Source organism: Ursus maritimus, unplaced genomic scaffold (assembly GCF_017311325.1).
Source record: "Ursus maritimus isolate PB19 unplaced genomic scaffold, ASM1731132v1 scaffold_17, whole genome shotgun sequence".
Taxonomy (NCBI): Eukaryota; Metazoa; Chordata; class Mammalia; order Carnivora; family Ursidae; genus Ursus; species Ursus maritimus.
Window position 1 is genome coordinate 26,875,448 of NW_024424119.1, and position 24,343 is coordinate 26,899,790.

The window sequence follows — 24,343 nt, forward strand, 5'->3', positions numbered from 1 at the left end:
TACAAACATTTGTTATACCCATTACAGGTGATGCCTGATGCAGGATAATGGATGTAAGTAATTGGATGAGAATCCTGTCTTCGAGGGCTCCTGGTCTAAGAGATAAGATGACATGTAGAGGTCCAGCCTTAACAACATCTTAATTACAAGGAATCACTAGCAAGTGGGAGAAGACTTGTCTCGAGAGACAAGCGCATACCCAAGTACATCATCCAATCCAATCATAAAGAAAGTGGGATCATCCATCATCTCCATAAGTCCATAGTTAACCCCATGCAGTGGGGGATGCTCTGGCTTTAAAAGAACAATTTTGTCATCCTAGCCACACGGAGTTGGTCAAAGTGCTAGCTGAGTGATACAATTGCTGGGGAATTAATCCCATTTTCTAGCTGTTTAATTAATCATATGCCCATGGGGTCCAGTTACTATCGCCACAGAATAACAAGCAAGATTGCCTGTACATGAGCTATTGTGGCAATTTCTCTGAAGTTTACCTCAAGTTGTCTGGCTTCGATAAACAACATTCAAAGAGAATCGGAACTAAAATTTAGCATCCACAAAGGCATGTTATTGACACATAATTTTTCTCTCTATAATAACCCTCATTTCCAGAGATAGCCAAATAAGACTAATTTGCTTGAAAAACAAGTCCAGTTTTAACAAAGGCATACTTATTTACATAAGGTCAGCAAGAATGATTGATCACATAGATCTTTTAGAATCTGCTTTGCTAGAACTTTTATAAGGAACCTCTAGGTTGAACTTTTAGTAGCCTCTCCAGGCCAGAAGCCAAGCCAGTGCTTGCCATCAGACGTGCCTGCGATACCTGTAGATGTGGGCGGATTCCTCTCCACGAGGTCCCCAATATATCCTGAGGTTCCTGCACCTGCCAGGAGGTGACATTCTTTACTCACCTGGTGAGGCTGCTGGGAGCTCTGTAAGCAAGGTATCAGGCCAACATTTCCAAGGGGCTTTATGGCTCCAGGTTTGATAAAGTCAACCTAAGTTCCCCAAAACTGTCCTCAAACAAAAAGGGCTTCTTGATGTTTCATCCCTCATAGTCATTTATCCTAGAAGCCACCTCTACTGACATACAATTGCAAACAAAGGCTTTAACCAAACATACTACGGCCCTCCTGGTAAAAAGAGCCTCAAAGCTCACTATGGGACGTACAGGACTTACGTTAGGACTGCAATATAAAATAAGCAACACAGTATGCTTGCTCAGCCGGACTCTAAGCGATGCTTCCCAGGCACCGGATGCACTCAATCAAGAATGAAATGAAGTCAGAGCAGGACTTCTTGAGAACCACGCCACTCTTGACTGTCTACTATTGCTACACCATTTGGGGTTTGGAAAATTTCCTCACATGTGTTCTTTTAACATTACAGTTAACTCCTGCAAGGTGTCCTGATTAATAGGGGACCTTTGTGATCAATTAAATAAGATCAAGTTATTCACTGACCTATTTGACAAAATTGGTAATTGGGGATCTTATCTAAGGGACATGATCGTAATTTGGGGCCTAATACTTGTTTTATGTTCATCCTTTTGCATGTGCTGATGCATGTATCATTTGCTACCCATCATGACCCCCTGAGGCCGTGACATGGGCCCCTGGACAGACCCCTGGATAGATTCTAACTGCCACACAGCCTGCCACCCAATTTCAGCAGGAAGCGGCCAGAGCAGTCATCGTCCCACTCCCTAATGGCAGTTAGGGTTACTACTATTCCAGGGGGAGGAATAAGTAAGGGACAGGTGGGGCGAGGTAGGGAGAGATAGATAGGGGACTATGCGATCAGGCTCACAGACATCCCCAAAATGTGGAGGTGTGGGAAACCAGACATAAGGGGACAAATTGGACCACCCTACCCTAGGCATGGGGGGTGGGTCATGTGGGGTGGGTGTCTCTATGATAATCACCTGTGACCCACAAAGAATAGCCAGCCCCTAAAAAGGAAGTAAGCCATTGAAGGTGTTCTCAGTAGAGATGTTAAAAGGATTTAAGTTCCCTGGTTAGCTTTCTATTAAAGACCAACTCTAAAGGCCTTCATTGGCAACCCTGTTAGGACCCCTCTCACTCTTGAGAGCTTTCTCTGTATCTTCACTTAATAAAAACTTCTATCGCTTTACTAAAAAAAAAAAAAAAAGACATGTGGAGATAGAGGTCTACAATATAAGGCATTGTGTGCTCAGGGCGACCAAAGAGGACAGATAATGTGCTATGAGAGCTCAAAGGAGAGAAGTCATTCTGGGGTTGGGGACAGAGTAGTGATCATGGAAGTCTTCCTGTAGGAGGCAGCATTAATTAGAACTACTATGTCAAGAAGTATTTATTGAGTAGCTACTGAGCATCCTGTCCTGGATTTGGTAGATAGGAAGGTAAGTTTTGAATGTGTTAAGAAAGGAGACAAATCACTCATTTGGTGATTCTGTCAACAAATATTTACTGTGTAGTGACACTGGGAATCAAATCATCAACATGATAGATATTTCCTCAGGAACTTAAAGTTAGTAGGAAAGACACAGAAAAAAGTTTACTAACTGATAGGTGATAGAAAGAAATGAAGAGTGCCAAGATGGAGTTGGGATAAGCCAAACTTACCTGGGTGATCAGTAAAGGCCTCTCGGAAGAGGGAAGGTTTAAGCTGAAGCCTAAAGGATAAGAAGGAGACGGCCATGGAAAAAGTGAGGGGAAAGGGAAAAATATCTGCAAAGGTCTTTGGTATATTTGAAGCATTTCAAGAAGACAGGTGTGACTGGAACACAGCAAGCCAGAGGAAGAGTGATAGATGAGGTTGGTGGGGCAGCCAAGAACCAAGCCAGGAAGGCCTTGGGAAGGTTAGACTTTATATCCAAATACAATGGGAAGCCACTAGGGTTTGGAATAGGGGAGACACATAATCATCTGGCAAACGTATGTCAGCTGCATGGTGGGAGTTGGGGGTGAGGGTGAAGGGTGGGAGGGGTGGGAGAAGCAAGTGAGACCAGTTCCAAGGCCTTCCCTGTGGGGATGGACATGAGCTCATTCAAAGGTGAAGTGACACAAGAGCAGTGGCTGGGAGAGAGAAAAGTTACCCAGTTTGGCTGAGTGCAAAGTGCAGGGACTGGTAGGTGTGGTGGGAACCACTGAGGACCGTTTGAACCACTTTGCAAGCCCTGCTGAGTGGGAAGCCACGACCAGCTTCTGAGCTAGAGGTTAGAGCTGGGTTTTAGGGAAAGCCTTCTGGGAGATAAAGACTGTTTACTTTAAGCATTTAAAAATCGCTCCAGTAGCAGGTAAAGGATGGACTGAAGGATTAGGGACAGGGTGGGGGTGCTACAGGAGCTGTGGAAAGAAGAGTCCAGAGAGGGATACAGTGTGGGGACAAGGGGGGATCCAACAGGGTTGTGGTTTCTTGGGCAGGAGATATTTCCGGCTCATTCATGCTAGGGTCTCTCAGAAAGGGTGAGACCCCTAGGATTGCAGAAATAAAGGGAAGAATGAAGAGTGGCTGATAGTTTTTATCAGGCCAAAGCTTGGACAAGTCTCTTCAGGTCTCTGAGCCTCGCTTTCTCCATGGATCTGTAAGGTGAACTGGATAAGGGAGAATGGTCAGAGGCTAGACTCCTTCGTGAAGGGTCCAAGCCTGGATATCCCTGTTGTCTGCCTGGACAGCCAGGTGGTGGTGAGGGCAGCTGTGTGCTCAGGGAAGGCTATGTCAGCTCGTGGGCTCTGCTGCATGTAGGGGAGCCCAGGGGAGGGCAAGGCACCCAGGCTGTGAGATGAAGGGTGGTTCAAGACCGGTTTCAGCCCAGTTTCGCAATGTCCCTCGACAGCCATCAAAGTGCCCGGTTACCTGCCACAACCCCGAGAGGTCGGCAAGCGGCTGGGATTGTAATTCCCATCTCACAGCCGGGGAAACAGGCTTAGACAGGCGAAGCAATACCTGGGCGGTACGCGACTCCGTCATGCCAATGTGGGTGGAAGGCAAAGCCTCCCACTGGCCCCTGCTTGCCGAGCCGCCAGGCTGAGAACTACAACTCCCAGAATGCCATTCAGGGAGGGGGCAGGAACTGGAAGTGGTGCCGGAGGCGGGGCCCGATGTGCGCCGCCGAGGCTGCGTGAGTTGAGGGGTTCAGGTACGCCCGGGGCTAGTTGTGGGTCCGGCGTGGGGCTGGAGGGGTCTGGCTTGGGACTGCGGGCTCGTTCGGGGGCGGGACAGACGGCGGGAAGCGGCCCTCAGTCGTCGTGTGGCCTCGTGTCCTCCACCTTCTTGGTGGTTTCCCTTGCTGCCTCCCCTCACGCTAGCAGCCTGTGGGCCAGGCGGGGCCCACAGGCGGGGTACTTTCGGGCCTGGGGTCTGGGTGTTCTAGTGCTGAAGGTGCCAGAGGACTGGAGCCAGCTTCGGTGGACAAAATTTTAGAAAATGAGAGAAGCGTGCAAGCAGTGACTGGCCCATCACTTAGCGCCCAGGGATATGCTCATCAGGTGGGACTTGGGTTAGAAAACATCTGAGGCCTCTGTCAACTCAGAGGTGGGGGTGGGTGGGTGGAGAATTTATTAAATCCGCAAGTATTTATTGAGCGTCTGTTATGTACCAAGCCCTTTTCTAGACATATAGGGTAGTGGACAGAGCAGACAGAACACCTGCATTTAAGCAGGTGGAATGTAGGAATGGGGAAGTTCAGATAAAAGTAAGTAAAACATGTGCCATGTTGGATAGTGAAAATCAGAATAGAATGAGACAGGTAGTCATATACACTGGAGGTAGTAATGACAGCAAGGGCCAAGGCCCCGTGGTGGGAATATCCTTGGTATGTTAGGAGCAGCAAGTAGACCAGAAAGTGCAGAGGACACTTGATGGGGGAGGGAGACCTTAATGATCAGTATAGGCCATTGTAAGGATTTCAGTTATGTGCTATAAGTGAAATGGAGAATATGGCATTGTTCTGAGCAGAAGGGTAACATAATTATCAAACATTTAAGATACTTTTATTCTGCAAGGCTCAGTACTGGGTACTGGGGGTGTGCATCTGAATTCTTTATCCTCTCTTCCCTGGAAGGGCTTATAATGTAGTGGGGAAACAGGCAGATCAGCTATCATGCAAGGCTGAGTCAGATAATTGGGGCCCTGTGAAGGCAGAATGGACATCAGTCTCAAATTCTCAGCATGTACTATTATGTTGGGTGCTTAAGTAACTGTTTGTTATATGATTAGTAATTAATTTAATAACCCCAGTATTCAGTACTGGGCCTGTAATGGAGGCTTAGAAAACATTTTTTTCTTTTTTTAAGATTTATTTATCTGTTTGAGAGAGAGAGAGAGGGAGCGTACACACACACACACACACACATACACACACACACACACAAAAGCAGGGGGAAGAGGCAGAGGGAGAGAATCCCAAGCCTACTTCGAACCTGACATGGGGCTCAGTCCCAGGACCTTAAGATCATGACCTGAGCTGAAATCAAGAGTCAGCCCCTCAACCGATGGAGCCATCCAGGCGCCCCCAGAAAACACTTTTTAATGAAGAAATGAAATGCTAAATCTGGGCATAGATAACATCTCACACAGATTAAAAATATTTGTTTTTCTGTGATGCCTAATTTCACAGTTGCTTTCTGAGGATCAATGGGTGGCAAGCTTCTAATTCAATATTTACTGAGCTTCCATTTTTTGCAGACCCTTGTGCTGGCCACTAATGATACAAAGATGAAAAAGATGTGGTCCCTGCCCAATCTGCTATATTGTAGACTCTTATGGTAGTGGTTGGAATTGCCTTCATTTGATTTTCAATATTGCTATATCCCAGGTTCCTGAAAAACATCCTCAGAGATTATAGGAACTTGGAGAGATCTGAGATACAAGGAGGGGAATAGGAAGAAGGGAACGGGGGCAGTAGTGATAAAGTTCAGTTTAGTTCGACAAATATTTATTCAAACACTGCTGTTTGCAAGGTGGTACATTGTGAGCTGTTACAGTGTTTATGTAAATGTAAGTACACAGTCCCTCCTCAAAGGAATTCAGTTTGGTAGGAGAGAAAACAGGAGCACAGACCTTCGGGTGTTCTAAACAACAGTGGAAAACTCTGCAGCCCCTCCAGCTACTCCAACCCTAGCTCTCTTTTCTCCTTCTGAGCCACACTTCTCCAATGAGACATCTACATTCATTGCCTCCCAGTCATTCCCCCAAAAGGGTCTGACAAAGAGGAGGAGCTCAATGAGTATTTATTGACTGAATGAGTGGACAAACAATACAAAATGCTGTGGAGTTCAGGGGAGGGAAAGCACGTGGCTGTTAACAAACTGGCATTCATTTAACAAATTGATCCGTTTTCTTTACCCTAATAAAATGAGGTGGTTAGGTATTGGACCAGTTTATCTTAAAGTTTTTACTTTCTCTTTTTTTGAATGCCTAAATGTAGAAAAAAGTAGAAAAAAGGCACAGTAAGATTTGTGCAGTCATCTAAAGGAATGGGCATAACAGGTCTGGCTGTATTTTCTTAAAAAAAGGTATTTATAATCAACATCGCTGTTCATATGTGAACAATGCAGCACTTCTGAAATGTCTAAGAATAACTTGATATTTTCCTAGTTTCTCTAGAAATACTATATACTACTGAAGTTTGTGTATGCCATAAATTCATAGTGACACAGTGAATTGTATAAATAAATATATTAAAATTTGTACTGAGTATTAAAGAAAGGATTTCTGAGCGAAAGTAAACTTTAGCTTATATAAGAAAATGAACCAAATTTCTAATCTTTAACTTTGACAATCTAGAATGTAATTTACTTGGCCATCTTCAGGAATATATCTAGTGGTGATATGTTGTTCACATGATGTGTGATAAATACCTAAAACTGCTCAGAAGCTTACCTTTTTAGAAAAATTTAAAAAACAACACTGGAGGGGTTTAAACAACCTGTATGTCATGAGTAGTTAAATGAAATATGTCTACTTCTTTCAACAGTCCTGGGATGTAGTATTATCTCATCTCATAGAATCTGTGACCAAGAGTTAACAGTTTAGGCTCTTATCCCACTACTCACAGGTAGGAAGCTGAAAAGCATGGCTAAATCCTAAGACTGCTGTTTCCACTACAACAACCTGTCATGTCTAAATGAGAAACAAAACTAAAATTTGGCCTGATTTTGAGTGTTTGATGGAGTACAAGAAAACAGTATGAGCTCAACACTAAAAATGTTTGCTAGGAACAGGAACATCGGTCAAAACATTAGAGAACAGGGGCGCCTGGGTGGCTGTCGGTTAAGCATCCGACTCTTGGTTTAGGCTCAGGTCATGATCTCAGGGTCCTGAGATTGAGTTCCATGCTCAGTGGAGATTCTCTCCCTCTCTCTCTGCCCCTCCCCTTGCAAGCATGTGTGTGTGCATGCTCGCTCTCTCTCTCTCAAATAAAATAAATAAAAAAAAACACATTAGAGAACAAAAAATAATCTTCGGACACTACTTGGCTCTGGAGTGGGTAATATTTATACAGTTAATATAAATGCAGTTTATTGGTTTACAAATTTTAGAAATGACCAAGGGGGTAGACAAAGCCCAAAAGGATCAATTTTGGTAACACAAGGTAGAATCTCTCTTGAACATCTAAAATTAAAGCTTCAGCTTACCAAAATTGGAACATTGAAGGAAGAAGAGATATGGGGGGAAAGAAAAGGGTGTTTATGTTGAGAGCCTAACCTTGAGATTGTTGAATAAGAAGTAGAAGTTTAAAGATATTCTTTTTTTTTAAAGATTTTATTTATTTGACAGAGAGAGACAGCGAGAGAGGGAACACAAGCAGAGGGAGTGGGAGAGGAAGAAGCAGGCTCATAGCAGAGGAGCCTGCCTGATGTGGCTCGGGATCCTGAACGCCGGGATCACGCCTGAGCGAGGCAGGCAGCAACACGCTGTGCCACCCAGGCGCCCCTAAAGATATTCTTTTTTTTTTTTTTTTTAATGATTTTTTATTATATTACGTTAGTCACCATACAGTACATCCCTGGTTTCCGATGTAAGGCTCAATGATTCATTAGTTGTGTATAACACCCAGTGCACCATGCAATACGTGCCCTCCTTACTACCCATCACCGGTCTATCCCATTCCCCCACCCCCTTCCCCTCTGAGGCCCCTGCCAGTTTGTTTCTCATGTCCGTGATGTCTCTCATGTTTCATTCCCCTTCTGATTACCCTCCTTTCACTTTATCCTTTCTTCCCTACTGATTTCCTGATTCTTATGTTCCATAGATAGAGAAATCATATGATAGTTGTCTTTCTCTGCTTGACTTATTTACTTAGCATTATCTCCTCCAGTGCCGCATCATGTGTAGCAAATGTTGAGAACTTCGTTCTTTCTGATAGCTGAGTAATATTCCATATGATATGGACCACAACCTGCTTTCTTTCTTTTCTTTCTTTCTTTCTTTCTTTCTTTCCTTTCTTTCTTTCTTTCTCTTTTCTTTTCTTTTCTTTTTCTTTTCTTTTCTTTTCTTTTCTTTTCTTTTCTTTTTCTTTTCTTTTCTCTTTTTCTTTTCTTTTTCTTTTTTTTCTTTTCTTTTCTTTTCTTTCTTTCCACAGTAAAGGAGCAGCCAGCGAGAGAGGGAACACAAGCAGGGGAGGGAGAGGAAGAAGCAGGCTCATAGCGGAGGAGGCCTATGGAGATGATAGGGGTAAAACGCTGGGAACCGCCTGAGCCGAAGGCAGATGTTACTGCTGTGCCCCAGGTGCCCCAGGACCACAACTTCTTAATCCAGTCATCTGTTGAAGGGCATCTTGCTCCTTCCACAGATTGCTTTTGTGGACATTGCTGCTAGAACATTTAGGTGCATATGGCCCCTTCTCTTTACTACGTCTGTATCTTTGGGGTAAACACCCAGTAGTGCAATGGCTGGATCATAGGGTAGCTCAATTTTTAACTTTTAAAGGGACCTCCACACTGTTTTCCAGAGTGGCTGTACCAGCTTGCATTCCCACCAACAATGTAGGAGGGATCCCCTTTCTCCACATCCTCTCCAACAATTTTTGTTTCTTGCCTTGTCAATTTTTGCCATTCTAACTGGCATAAGGTGGTATCTCAGTGTGGTTTTGATTTGAATTTCCTTGATGGCTAATGATTTTATTTATTTTCATGTCTGTTAAGCCATTTGCTGTATCTTCATTGGAAAAGTGTCTGTTCATATCTTCTGCCCATTTTTTGATTTGTTTATTTGTTTTCGTGTGAGTTTGAGAAGTTCTTTGTAGATCTTGGATACCAGTCCTTTATCTGTAGTGTCATTTGCAAATATATTCTCCCATTCCGTGGGCCCTCTTGTGTTTTCTGACTGTTTCCTGGCTGTGCAGAAACTTTTAATCTTGATGAAGTCCCATAAATTCATTTTTATCTTTTGTTTCTCTTGCCTTTTGGGGATGTATCATGAAAAGGTTGCTTTGGCATCTGTCGTAGAGGTTGCTGCCAGATGTTCTCCTCTAAATTTTGATGGATTCCTGTCTCCATCGAGGTCTTTCATCCATTTGGAGTTTATTTTTGTGTATGGTGTGAGATAGTGGTCAAGTTTCATTCTTTTTGCATGTAGCTGTCCATACCCAGCACCATTTATTGAAGAGACTGTCTTTCCACACGGATGTTTTTCCTGCTTTATCAAATATTAGTTGCCCAAAGAGCCGAGGGTCACTGTGGGCTCTCTATTCTGTTCACTGGTCATTGTGTCTGTTTTGTGTGTACATATGCTGTCTTTGTGATCGGCTTTGTAGGCCGCTGGATCTGCATTGTGATGCCCCCAGCTTTGTTTTTCCTTTGTAGTTTCCTTGGAGATTCGGGCCTTTTCTGTTTCCATACAAATTTAAGGACTATTTGTTCCAGTTCTTTGAAAAATGTCCTCAGTATTTTGATCGGGATAGCATTGAAAGTGTAGATTGCTCTGGGTAACGGACATTTTAACTATGTTAATTCTTCTCCGATCCATGAGCATGGAATATCTTTCCATCTTTTATGTCTTCCTCAATGTCTTTCAAAGAGTGATTTATAGTTTCTAGAATATAGGTCCTTTACGTCTCTGGTTAAGTTAAATTCCAAGGTAACGTATGGTTTTTGGTACTATTGTAAATGGGATGGATTCCCTAATTTCTCTTTCTTCGGTCTGTTATTTTGTGTATAAAATCAACTGATTTCTGAGCATTGATTTTGTATCCCGCCACGTTACTGAATTGCTCTATAACTTCTAATAGTTTGGGAGTGGCTTCTTTTGGGTTTTCCATATAGAGTATCATGTCATCTGCGAAGAGAGACATTTTGACTTCTTCTTTGCCAATTTGAATACCTTTGATCCCTTTTTGTCGTCTGATTGCTGTTGCAAGGACTTCTAGTACTATGTTGAATAATAGTGGCGAGAGTGGGCATCCTTGTCGTGTTCCTGATCTTAAGGGAAAGGCTTCCAGCTTTTCCCCATTGAGAATAATATTGCAGTAGGCTTTTCATAGATGGCTTTTATGAGATTGAGAAATGTACCTTCTATTCCTACACTCTGAAGGGTTTTAATCAGGAAAGGATGCTGTATTTTGTCAAATGCTTTTTCGAAGGCATCGATTGAGAGGATCATATGGTTCCTGAGTCTTTTCTTGTTGATATTGATGTATCACGCTGATTGATTTGCGAATATTGAACCAGCTTTTGCATCCCAGGTATGAATCCCACTTGATCGTGATGGATAATCCTTTTAATGTACTGTTGGATTCTATTAGCAAGAGTATCTTGTTGAGGATTTTGTTGTCCCATATTCATTAGGAAATCGGTCTGTAATTCTCTCTTTTGGGAGATCTTTGCCTGGTTTGGGGATCAAGGTAATTTGGCCTCATAGAATGAGTTTGGTAACTTTCCTTCTGTTTCTATTTTTGAAATAGCTTTAGGAGAATAGGTATTTCTTCTTTGAATGTTTGTTAGAATTCCCCAGGAAAACCATCCGGGCCTGGAGTTTTTGTTATTTGGAAGGTTGTTTATCACTGACTCAATTTCTTCATAATTAATTGGCCTGTTTAAGAAATCAGTTTCTTCCTGTTTCAATCTTGGTAGTTTATAGGTTTCAGGAAGGATTCCATCTCTTCCAGATTGCTTAGTTTATTGGCATATAGCTGTTGATAAAAATTTCTAATAATCCTTCCAATTTCAATGGTGTTCGTCGTGACCTCTCCTTTTTCATTCATAATTTTAATAATCTGGGTCCCTTTCTCTTTTCTTTTGGATAAGTCTTGCCAGTGGTCTGTCAATTTTATTGATTCTCTCAAAGAACCAGCTTCTAGTCTGTTGATCTCTGCTCTACTGTACTTCTGGTTTCTTGATTGATTTCAGCTCTAATTTTGGTCAACTGCTTGCAACGTGCGTGGATTAGGCCTGTCCCTCTGTTGCTGTTCAACTTCTTGAGGTGAGAATATAAAACTTGCATTTTAGATTTTTCTATTCTTTTGAGTAGAGCTTGGATGGCTATGTATTTCCCTTAGACTATACTTTGCAGTATCCATACAGTTTTTGGACTGTTGTATTTTCATTCTCATTGGTCTCCATAAATTGTTTAATTTGATTTTTGATTTCCTGGTTTATCGAGTCATTCCTGAGCAGGATCGTTCTTAGTCTCCAAGTGTTTGAGTTTCTTCCAAATTTTTCCTTGTGGTTGAGTTCCAATTTCAGAGCGTTGTGGTCTGAGAATATGCAGGGGATAATTTCAATCTTTTGGTATAGGTTGAGACCTGTTTTGTGTCCCAGAACATGGTCTATTCTTGAGAATGTTCCATGGGCATTAGAATAGAATGAGTATTCTTTGGTTCTGGGGTGTAGTGTTCTATATATATCTATGAGGTCCAACTCGTCGAGTATGGCATTCAAAGCCTTTGATTCTTTGCTTAGTTTTTGCCAGGGTGTTCTGTCTATTTCTGATAGTGGAGTGTTGAGGTCCCCTACTATTAATGTATTTTTATTTATATGTCTCTTTATTCTGGTTAAGAGTTGTCTTGTGTTTCTTGCTGCTCCCCTGTTGGGGGCCCCTAAAGATATTCTTAAACATAGTAAAGATGTCTTCTGATAATTGTCATGACAGAGGTATGGGTATTGGACTTACGTTCCTAGGATTAAAAAAAAACAAAGCTGTAAAATTGGATTGTACGAAGAAACTGTTTTCAGGTATTGGACAATAGGCAGGACAAGACTGTTATCCTTGAGAGAAATGAGTGTGAGGTGGATTATAGGCCAAAATTATAAAGCTTCTAGAGAGGAACACAGACTATCTATGTGCTGTTAGGGTAGGCAAAGATTTCTTAGAGGACACAGAAAGCATTAACTATAAAAGAAAAGAATGATAAATTAGACAATTAAAATTTAAAATTTCTGCTCAACAAAAAGCAATGTTAAGAAAATGAATAGGCAGGCCACAGACTGGGAGAAAATATTCTCAGTACACATGTCTGAAAAAGGAGTTGTATCTAGAAATATGCTAAACTTCCACAGCTTAGTAATAAATAAAAAGATAATTTAAAGATGAGCAAAAGACTTGGTCAGAAATCTTACAAAGATATATTACAAATGACCAATAAATTGCCTGAAAAAGTGCTCAAAACCATGAACAATCAAAAAATGCAAATTAAAACACAACTAGGTTCCACTACACAAGAATGACTAAGAACTCTAACAACAGCAAATGTTGGTGATGATGCAGAGCATCTGGAAGTCTCCTTCATTGCTGACCGCACTGTGAAATGGTACAGTTACTTTGGGAAACTGATGGCAGTCTTCTATGAATTAAGTAGGCAACCATCCAATGCCCCATCAACTCTACTGTTAGGTACTTAGCCAACAGATATGAGAACATACGTCCACAAAAACACTTGTAAGAGAATGTTCATAGCAGCTTTATTCATAATAGTCCCAAATTGGAAAAATCTCCAATATTCATCAACAGGAGAATAAACATGGTGATACAGTCATACAATGGAATTCTGCTCAGCATTTAAAAGAAATAAGCTTACTAATACATGAAGCAACATGTGTGAGTCTCAAAACGTTGAGGGGGAAATGTCAACATCACTGGTTGAATCCATTTATATGATGTTTTATAATAGGCACAGTTAATCAATGGCTATAGAAAAAACAATGGTTGCTTTTGGCTGGTTGTGGGAATGGGACGGAGATTGACTTGGAAAGTGCAGAAGGCAAGGAACTTCTAGAGTGATGGAAATGTTCCATATCTTGATGAGGGTGTGAGTAACATAGGCCTATGCTTTTGTCAAAAATTCATTCGACTGGTCTATTTTCCCCTCACACACATTACTGAGCTATACCCTTAAAATCTTTGCATTTTACTATATGTAAATTATACCTCGAGAACATTTTAAAGGTCAGTGTAATTAATAGAAAAATAAAAAATAAAAGAGGTGATTTGAATTCTAGTGTTTCATAGGGAGTTGATAAAATTCAAAGTTGATTCAAGAAGTAATGGAAAGCGGGGCGCCTGGGTAGCGCAGTCGTTAAGCGTCTGCCTTCGGCTCAGGGCGTGATCCTGGCGTTCCGGGATCGAGTCCCAAATCGGGCTCCTCGGCTGGGAGCCTGCTTCTTCCTCTCCCTCTCCCCTGCTGTGTTCCCTCTCTCGCTGGCTGTCTCTCTGTCACATAAATAAATAAATAAAATCTTTAAAAAAATATATTAAAAAAAAAAAGAAGTAATGGAAAGCATATGATTTCAGGTTAAGGCGTGCATTACCAAATGAACTAAAAACACCTGGTTAATGGGTTGCCACTAGAGATGGGAAGGGTTGGAGTGAGGGTCATTACTTTTCATTATAAACAGTTTTGTTGTTTTTGTTTTTTTGTATGCATGGAATATATTACACGGATTTGCTTTTGCTGAGATCAACTTTTCCAAAGATGGCGGTAGCACACTGGACTCAGAGGAGCAGCTGCAAGCAGTGGACATAGCAGCGTCCTTTGCTGTGACACTTAGCTATAGACTAGAGCATTTTTTACTCACAGCCTTCCTGGGGATTTTGAACAGCACTTTGAAATGATGGCATTGGTTAAGTGTGCCATAGCGGTGGTTCTCCATATTTTCCTACTTCAGCACCTCTGATGGATATTAATATTCTCAATGGTGACTGTGGCTTTCAGCTGCGGTGATACTTAACTGAGTTGGGAGAAGGAATACATAGTTTGGAAAAGCAAATTGTGAAACATCACCAGCAACCTAGAAGTATTCTTGGTTGATTTTGGGTAACTGTTCACCATAGTTTTTGGCTAACTCTTACTCTCCTAGGATATTTCTAGTATTGGATTGTGCATACAGTAGGTGCTCAGTAAATGTTTGCTAGAGGAATAGTTTTGGATATAAACCGAAACGTAATGGAGGAGGTGGCTTTTGTCATTTCTGCCCAACTACTGCATGCATTTTGAAGAGCACAACAAATGGCTCGATTACCTGTGTCACTGCAGCAGTGAGTAACTGGTGATTGCTTGGAGTTGTCAGGAGTTGTGTTTGTCTTCCAAGAAGTGGATTTAGCTTCCTTAGTACTGAAACATTTCTGTGCTGACCCATTTCTCTGGAAGACGCAGATGCTTTTTTCTCCGTAAATCAGTGTTAATATTTTCCACACTTGTACTCCTTTAACAACACAGTACCACTATTTGACATTTGGACGTAGGGAAATACCTCTGTAAGGGAAATAATGTAACGTCTCACATCATTTCTCTAACCTGGGTGAAAAGGACAGAAGACTAAGCACATGGACTGGAAAGTGGAAGGGAGTGCTAAGAAAACAGACTCACGCGTGCTGCAGGAGCAAGAAGTCATCCTAGAGGATACAGGCGAAGATAGCATCTCCGAAAGCTTCCAGCTTCTACAGATCGATGTGGAATGCGAGCATCGGGAGGGAGAGACGCCGCCCACAGGTGGTGCAGTGTGGAGCTCAGTAAGTGCAGCAGGTTGCCCGGCCGTGGGCTCTGGGGTGATGCTGTGTCCCAGAGACCCCTTGTATAAGGGTAGGGCCTCATAACAAAAAGACTAGGAATGAGTTTGGTGTGTTCCAAAATTGGATGGATTTCCTGCTAACTGGTGTAAGGTTTCAGTTCCACTTGAGTTATAAGAAGAGTAAATCAAGTTCAAGAGGAATTCTTGATACACCTCAGAAGGGTCAGGAAATCTATTTTGGGCACGTTGTATCTCTTTCTTGGGGCTCCACTTTCTCTGAACATAATCCAGTCTATTTTTTTTTTTTACAGTAATATCCTTTTTCTCTCCTAACTTTAAATCTGATTTAAAAAAATAAGTAACTTTCGAATATTCGTTTTCCATTTTGGTGCTTACAAAGTTCTCAATTTTGTTTTCTGGATAACATAAGAAAAATGTCCAAAGAAAACAGAGACACTGGGAAAAGATAGTTGCAGCAAAGAAGAGCAAAAGAAAGCAAGAAAAAGAAAGAAGAAAGGCCAATCGTGTAGAAAATTCAGGTAACAATACATCAGATTGCTGGAGTAATCATAGTTATGTCTTAGTAGACTGGTACCTGCATGTTCCTAGGAGAATAGGAATATTGTTCGTAAGTAAAAACAAACATTTTGGATGTTTGTTCTATTTTGTTGGAAATCAGAGTATCAAAGAAAGCAAAATTTAAGGCTGCCTTTCACGTATCTAGTGCACCTATGTGTTTATAAGCTCAGAAGTAAAAGGAATGATAAAATTAGCTAGCATTTATTCTGTGTTTTGTGCTAGGTTCACTGCTAAGAATTTTATGTGTATTTCCCTAAAGAGTAGGTGCTTTTATTATCCCCATTTTGTAGGTAAAGAGACTGAGGCTCAGAAATTGAATAACGTGCCCAGGATCATATAGTAATAAATGAATGGACTGAACTCTGATTTAGACCCAGGAATGTGTTCCAGAGCCCACGCTCCACACCACTGTGCTGTACTCAAATGAGTGAATGCCTGGCATGAGTTTCAAGCTTCTCTTTATATGCAAAAAGTACTCACTTGGCTGGTGAGATTTCTTACTGAACGTATTCCTCTGTTTTCCCACTTTTATTCCTTTCTGATATTTCTACTCTAGGCATCTGCCCCCAGCACAGCAAACGTTTTCTGAGATCCTTAACCAAGGAGAGACTTTTGGAAGCCAAACACTCAGGACCAAGACTTTGTATTGATCTGAGTATGACCCACCACATGTCTAAGAAGGTACGACATCCATTAAGCTCTGAATTCCTGCTCACGTGAGGGAGGTCCAGAAGGGAGCAGCTTTGACAAAGAGCATGACCAGGTCCAGCCTCTGTAATTCTGTAGTAAACCAGCAAAATTGTTCAGTTTCGTACGCGTGGCTACTCAGTTCCAAGATCGTTGTTAAGAATCAGGAAGAGAATAGATATCCTCTGGTTTAGTTTGCAAAGTTTTATCTTCTGTTTCGAGCCCCACACCGTTACCTCTTGTTTATGGTGTCCGCAGTCTAGATGGGGCCTTTCATGTTCAGTTCTCCAGAGATGAAATCTGGTTTTCTACCGGGAAGAATACTTGCCTGGTTGCATGTTGTGAGGAGGTGACCTGGTGGGCCTTCTTCCGGCAACATATGTGTTTCAATCGTTTTCCTTTCACCCTCTTGTGAAGGAGGGATTCCACCCTGGGGTTCTAGGGATGGCTGAAGAATACACACTTGACATTGCATGCTAGGCAGGGCCATATGGGTTACACTGAGGAATAGAATGAACAACCAGGGACTGTGGGAGGCAGGCTTTGTAGTGTCACGAGGGTGGAGTACCCCTTGGTTCCTGCAGGAAGATGTGATTGATTTGCTGGGAATAACTCTGTGGGCTAGCAGGGAATCGAAACCCACTACTTGGGGAAAGCAGGAACTATGTTTGGTCCCTTTGATAGAAAGGATTGTTTAGGGAACCTTATCCAAGGGAGCAGAATTGGGAGAAGAACTTGCAGTTGGGTTTTTCAGGGCCCACCTGGTTTCACCAGATGTCTAGACAACACACGGTAGTGGACCTTCATTTTAGGCCTTACACCACAAAATGGATTTTTCTGTTTGCCAACATCTCTGTTGTATGTGCTGCTGTTCGCATGTTTTTCAGAGAAATTAGGAAGACTGAAGATCTGGGGTTCTTACATGGAACCTCTAAGTATAGCCCTCTGAAAAGGTTAACCAAGAATTTTCTACTGTTTATATTAATTGAGATATCAGATTAAATCAAACCCAAAGTGTTTTTTCTCTCCTGAAACAAATCAGGCCAGATTGTGAAACTACCTTTCTTTAGGGTTTGTCCCTGAATCAGGAAGGAAAGTTAAAACTTCTGACCCTAGTACATCTCCTAGAGTTAGGGAGAAGGTGCTAAGTTTATCTGATGAGTATAAAAAATGTCTGTATTCGTGAGATTTCCCAGAGTAGCACTCAGTGAACTTGCTGAGTAACCATTTGTTGATAATGAATTTAGAAGGCGTGTGCATGTTTCCAATCTAAGCTGTCCTAATTTCCTTGAAGGAACTAAGTAGACTGGCTGGACAGATCCGAAGGTTGTATGGTTCAAATAAAAAAGCCGACAGGCCATTTTGGATCTACCTCACTGGATTCACAACAGACAGTCCCCTGTATGAAGAGTGTTTGAGGATGAATGATGGATTTTCTAGTTATTTGGTAAGCCTCATTGTACATATTACTTGAAGTGTCCTTTGAAAAATATGTTGTGTGGCAGTGGTAAATTTTTTTTAACTTTTTCATATTTTGATATAAAAACATGTGAATTATTTTCACCATTGCAATCTAAAAAACTTTAGAACCTCTCATCAGTTCTTATATTTCTAAACTTTCATCCTTCCGCCACATTGGTAAACTAATATCACTAGTCTCTAGACTGTATTTTGTATCTTGTGTATTGTATGTTAGACCATATACTCTACGAGTGTTTTGGGGAAATGCCGTGACTCCTTTGTTGTTCACAGTAGTGCAGAATTAGGGAACATGAGTTGTGGGGGAAGAGAAAATCCTTATGGAAGTAATGTGGATTCAAGATGAGTTTTAGGGAATACTCACTCTTTCCCTCTTTCCCTAGGGGCTCATGAATGTAGTGATTGTAATACAGGCAACAGTCCAGATCACTTCCTAAGAAGTGCCACTAAAAATGTCCTGTGTGTTTGTGTGATGTAGCTGGGCCTGGGTGGTGTGAACTTTGCTAGGGAGGTCCACAGAGGCAGTGAGTGTGAGAGTACGCTGTGTGGTCCTGCACAATTAGTTGTGGTTGCTGTTACCGTCTTAATAGTCCGTCCTATAATACACCATTTCCAGCTTTTCTTCTCTATGTGTGTTTTATGATTCTTGTACGTGAGCCCGACAGACCCACTCTTAGGGCTATGGAGTTCCCTTGCTTTCCCATCATCATGCCTTTCTTTGGTGATTCTCCCCATTTTCAGTGCCTCCTCCTTTTGTATGTATCAGTCAATCTCACCTCTTTTCAGAAACCGAGTTCCAGCATTCCCTTCAGTAGAAGATCGTCCCTGGTATTGCCTCCCTCATCTGTTGTCCTGGGGCAGCCTTCCTGTACATCTGTTAGGGTCTCTTGTTACTCTCGGTCTCATTTTGTAGAGTTGAATGTCTGTCCTTTCTACTTGCCCTCCCCAGCTGAGCACTTTCTGAGAACAGATTGTCAGACATGTATCCCCTTGATGCACGTAGGGCCATGCCTAGTAGAGAATAGATGCCTGGTAACTAGTTGCTGCAGTGCGGGCTGCATCTTAACCTAGTTCACACTATATTGGATTATTTACATTTTTCAGCTAGACATAACAAAGGAAGACTGCTTTAGTTTATTTCCTCTGGAAACCCTTGTGTACCTGACTCCTGACTCAGAACACGGTATGTACTTTACTGCATGGATTCATGTAGCACTTTGTTCTTCGTCCTGTGTTTGATTACTCCCTGTGTTAGAACTTGTTAAAGCCATCCAAGGTGTATCAGAAAAAAAAAAAAGGGATGAACATTAATTGCACACCTCTTATGGATGGATACATCACTGTGCTTTCCATATGTGCTGCTGTGTGCACAGCTGTACAAATTTAGCGTCTCCAGCCTCGGCTGGGCCTTGTGAGCTGCCTGGCAATCTTTCCCAGTTTCCCCAGGCAGCTCCCTTCCTTGGCCTCTTGGATCAATGTTAGATACATATTTTTTCCAGAAAATCAACTATTTCACAGAATTTTCAAATTTATTGGTATCAAGTTGATCTTAGTATTCTTTTCTAATTATTTCACATTCCTCTGTCATTTTAATTTTGTCTCCTTTCTGAATCCTAATGTTGATCTGAATCAACTACCTTTTTTTCTTGATTAGATATGCCAGAGCTTTGTCTTTTCAGAGAATGAGCAAATCTGTTACCTTATGGTTTTCTATTTCATTAAATTTCTACTTTTATCATTAATAATTCTTTATTTTTACTTTCTTTGGATATAGAAATTATAAAACCAATTTCATCTCAATGGCCTTCATTTTTTCATTAGCTCTTGAAGATATTGATCTAAACAAAGTTTACATCCTTGGTGGACTTGTGGACGAAAGCATTCAGAAGGTAAATGTACATTTTAGACGTAACAACTATATTTTGAAAAGTGGGGCTTACTTTCAGAGGCAGCTGCCATATCATAATCTTATGCAAAAGGCCTAAAAACTCAGAGAATAGGAAGAAGGAGCCTATCCTGCCTAGGTTGGCCCTTCTACTTGTGAAGCTCCCTGTCCTCATCCGTGTTAGCGATCCCCTGATCTGACAGTCCAGTCAGGAACTGGAATGGGGAGTGTTTGGTAATTCCATAAATAGCCATTGTTGAACTCCTTTCTTCTCTCCTCTCTTCAGTTCTGCAAGGGTGACTATGATCTTGACCAACGAAGCATTGACTCACAATTCTTACCAGCTCTTTGTTCTTTGTGAGAGAGGAGTTTGCTCCTTCTTAGGCCATCTTTTCTGCTGATGTAGGACTTATCCCATAATCTCAACATCAATAGGACTGTCCAGATTTCTTTTGTTGAATTGAAATTTTATTGGAATAATTGGAGTTTTTGAAATATGTTCCTATTATACACGTATTGAGATATTGTTTATATTACTAATTAACATATTGCCTACACAATAAATAATGATATAATAGTCAAAGTGTATAAAAAGAACTACAGTGAGGAATACGTCTCCCTCCCATCCTTGTCCTGCAGTGCCCCACACCTTGAGGTAACCACTGTTTTCTTTTTTTTTCTTTATATATATATATATATATATATAAAATTTAAGATATTTATTTATTTGAGAAAGAGAGAGAGCGCACATAAGCAGGGGTGGGGGAGAGGGAGAAGGAGGCTCCCTGCAGGGAGCCTGTTGAGGGACTCAGTCCCAGGATCATGACCTGAGCCAAAGGTAGATGCTTAACGGACTGAGCCACCCAGGCGCCCCAACCACTGTTTTCTTGTGTATGCTTCTTGATATAGTCTGTGATCACACAAGTATTTGTTTGTGGATATATTATGTATATATATTTTTTCATATACATAAGTGTATTTTATATATTTTTTTCATATCTGTATGAGATATACACACAAATTTAATACAGATGATACTTAACTGAGCTGCACGTATTCTAAAAGGGTCAGTGTTCCACGACTCAGTAGTGATAATCTAAAAAATAGGTGGGGGGTGGAGGTAGAATTCTCTTAAGAATGCCAGCTATTAAATGAGAAATACATAATAGAATTTGAAAAATCGTTATTTTGTCACTCCCAGGGTAACCATTGATTCAGGGAACTGGTTGAATGTAAGGTTGTGGGGAACTGGCTCTTCACATGGTCTCAAAGTATCATCCCACAGATTACAAAGGCAAAAATGTACCATTACAGTGAAGCGATCTGGAGGTCACCATCTTACCAAATGTTCAAACTTAGAATCACCAGTAGTGACATTATGTGCTTCCTGATATGATGGAATCTCACTTGGGAAGTATTCTTACTGGAAAATGTTTAAACTACGTTTAATCATGAGGAAACTGAATGTGAGACATTCTGCAAGACAACTGGACTACACTTTCAAAAAAAGCCAACGTAATGAAAACTAAAATAGTTAGGGAGGCTGTTACAGATTAAAAGACATTAAAAAGACGTAACTGCCAAATGCAATCTCCCACAGCAGAGTGACTGCCCCTTTTTTGAGGCAAAGTCTAGAGGGTCAGTGAGCAGTGTATGATCAATAGATGTGCAGTTTTAACACATTGTCTCTCTCCAGCAGTATTTAAATTGAGAAATAATTGGCATAACGATTGGTATAGAACTTTTTGGTTGTTACTGGAGAGTTTGACTTTGTCACAGAAAATATGCTGAGCACATATCTTCAAGGGGAATTGTTTTATCTTTAAATGTTCAGAGAACAGAAACTAGGCTGTGAGTTCCTTCAGGGCAGCATCCAAGTCTCCTACTAACTTTGGATTCTTGTACTCCAGTTCAAAATGTTTGTAAAAGAATAGACTTTAAAAAAAAATCGTAGACCAAAAAATAAATAAAATCGTAGACCTTGTATGCAAAGGAGTGTTATCCTTCAAAGAAGTCCTTTGAGCAGCCGTACCTTTATCTTCTCTGAATTGCATCACTAACACATTTTGGAAGTTCTCTCCTGGAACTGTGTCTCACGTGAGTCTGAGCAGCAGGTAGGCCAGTGTTAGAACAGAGGTGCGAGGCCTGCTTCAGGCAGCTCCAGTTGGTTAGATCACACTAGTGGCAGTCAGTGATAGCACTGTAGCAAAGGACATCAGCAAGCTCGAACAAGTTCGGAAACGTTTGGCCTGAAAGATGAAGAGACTCTAGACTAAGTTGTAGTCAAGGGAGAGGCGACAGAACTGAGACTACCGGAAGGGTGCACAGGGCATGACCACTGCTGTTGCGCACCTGAATGGCCTTCGTGTGGAAGAGCCCTTTTACTTGCTTGGTGTGGCCCTGGGGGAGATGGAACTAGGACAAATGAGTGGAACGCTCAGGGAAAACAGAAGATTTGGCTATCAAGAATTTCCATTTAACCCATACTGTCAAAATCGGAATAGGCTTCCCCAGGAAGCACGGAACTCCGTCACAAGGATTGTCCACTTAGGGACAGAGCCCACTTGGGAAGGAGGCCATGGAGGATAGACAAAGATTGGATGGATATTTGAAGTGGGATAGTTAACTGTTGAGGCCCCTTCCAAACCCAAGGATGTTAATTGTCCCAATAATCTAAACCTTTCTCTTTAATCCTGAAATTGTAAGTAGGTAGGTGATCTTTCCAAAGCTTCTTACAAGGTAGCAAATATAATTTAAACATCAGTTCGTGACTCAGGGACATCTTTAAAGGGATATTAGTCACTGTACTTCGATCCTAAATAGCCTCAGATTTTAGGGGTTTGTTGATTTCTTATAACTCCTTTCTGCAGTTTTCAGAGCCCTTCCTTTTAATTGGGCTGTGTGCTCTCACACCTCAGTGCTGTCTTGCTGCTTGTGGTGTATCTGACTTGAATCCTCTCTCGTCTCTAATTTGCTGCTGCCGAATGGCTATAAGCTGAAAACTCCATATATACAGAATTGTGACTTACCGAGTTAGGGTCAGGAGTGTTCTCCTCTGATTGATTAGACTGCTTGAACTTCTGGATACAGATTGTACCTGCCAATATGCCTCTCTTATTTCCTTCTTGGTTGTAAGTAGTAAATGGAAACTAGTGGATACATGACTCCCAAGTGAGATGTTTGCTGCACAAGCAAACGTGGAACAAGTAAATACTCTTCATTATCTGACGTTTCTTCCATTCTACCATAGGCCACTGATTTTTAATACACTTACCATTTAATTATGATTACAGATGGAAATTGGAGTGGTGGTAAATAGGGTCTGTCACAATTTATTATGCATAGTACAATGAGAATATCTTTGTCATTTTTAAAAGAAAAATCTTTAACTGTGATTCACAGAAGGTGACCTTTCAGAAAGCCCGAGAACATTCTGTCAAGACAGCCCGCTTGCCAATCCAGGAATACATGGTCAGATGCCAGAATGGGAAAAACTATCATTCAGAGATATTGGCCATCAATCAAGGTACTGCTGACATGGCCCACACTTTACATGTGTTAGTTCTGGTGCTACTTCTTTGCATTGTGTTTAAGTATAAACGGCCCTTGAAGCAGCCCCTGCCCCCCCGCCCCGGGACTGATGTGCTCAGATTTTTTTGCGTGCCCTTTGTGACAGATACTCTGGCCTCTCAGAGGCATTTTTCATTTTCTTCTTAGATCCCAGCTATGTTAAAGATCGTGGAAATTTTTCCCTTGGCCTAAAGTGCCCTGTATTCAACCCATCATTGAACAGTGAATTCTTATTTGTCCTTCGGAATTCAGTCCAGGGGTATCTTTGCTGCTCCCTTCCACCTCTCAGCCATGTCAGGGCTCTCCTTTGTGTTCCCGTTGTACTGTTTTCCTCGCAGTGTGGCCTCACTGTCCGTTCACAGGCTCCTATCTCTCCATGTAGGCTGAGGTCCTTGTGGGCAAGTCGGTCCATGTGTGGTGCAGAGTAGCTCTGTTGAATGAAATATTCCAGAACACCTTTTTCCTCATTAGTCCTTTACTAGTTCTTTTTCCTCACTATGGTCACTATGTTTTCTTTTTACCCTTCTAACAGTATTTGATATCCTGGCCACGTACTTTGAGACTCAAAGCTGGCCTGAAGCATTGAAGAAAGGAGTTTCTTCCAGAAAAGGCTACATTCTTCAGAACTCAGTGGATGATGGACAGCCTAAGGAGCTGCAGAAGGCAAAGGTGCTGGAGGTGCCTTGACTGAAAAGCAGAGAAGAGAGCACACACTTGCCTTTACTTGACATCTTGGATCTTCACTAGAATATAAGTTACTAATAACAGGGACCACATTTTATGCTCTTTTCTATCTCCCATAGTGCCTAGCTCACAGGAAGAGCCCAGATATATGTTGACTAAGTAAAAAGTTTACATAACAAGGAATTAGCCCTCAACTACATGGCTTTGGATGTATTAATTCATCTTTTATATACCTATTTGTGAAATACCTATTCTTTAGAGATAGCTAAAATAATTAAATAATTATTGTTGTATCAAAAGTTTAATTTTCACTCAACTGGCATCATAAAGTTGTAGCACTTTCTCCAGCCTCTTCTGATCATGTTGATTTTCCCCAACTCAGGAATACACTTTACATGTTTTGCAGGACCAGCCTGTTCTAACCTAGCCCTGCTTTAAGCCTCCATAGCACTTTGTTGCCACTTGTGGCTCCTACCCTGTCTCCCCTGCTGAGTATGGGAGTGGAGGGTTTCTCTCTTCCTTAGGG

General features: G+C 41.5%; 1 protein-coding gene across 5 annotated transcripts; it reads left to right on the plus strand.

Moving 5' to 3' along the window:
- Nucleotides 1-4,046: 4,046 nt before the first annotated feature.
- TRMT10B (tRNA methyltransferase 10B) lies at nt 4,047-24,160 on the plus strand. Of its 5 annotated transcripts, none has more exons than XM_008707844.2 (9): nt 4,047-4,126; nt 14,732-14,934; nt 15,364-15,472; nt 16,069-16,193; nt 17,494-17,646; nt 18,783-18,861; nt 19,500-19,567; nt 22,966-23,089; nt 23,666-24,160. In XM_008707844.2, exons 2-9 carry the CDS (start codon nt 14,749-14,751, stop codon nt 23,818-23,820), a joined length of 999 nt encoding a protein of 332 aa, XP_008706066.1. In that variant the 5' UTR covers nt 4,047-4,126; nt 14,732-14,748; the 3' UTR covers nt 23,821-24,160. The 5 variants fall into 5 exon arrangements, with proteins under 5 accessions (XP_008706066.1, XP_008706067.1, XP_040487550.1 ...); XM_008707845.2 differs by having other exon boundaries at nt 14,737-14,934; XM_040631616.1 differs by lacking the exon at nt 4,047-4,126 and adding an exon at nt 4,134-4,475 and having other exon boundaries at nt 14,737-14,934.
- Nucleotides 24,161-24,343: the final 183 nt, after the last annotated feature.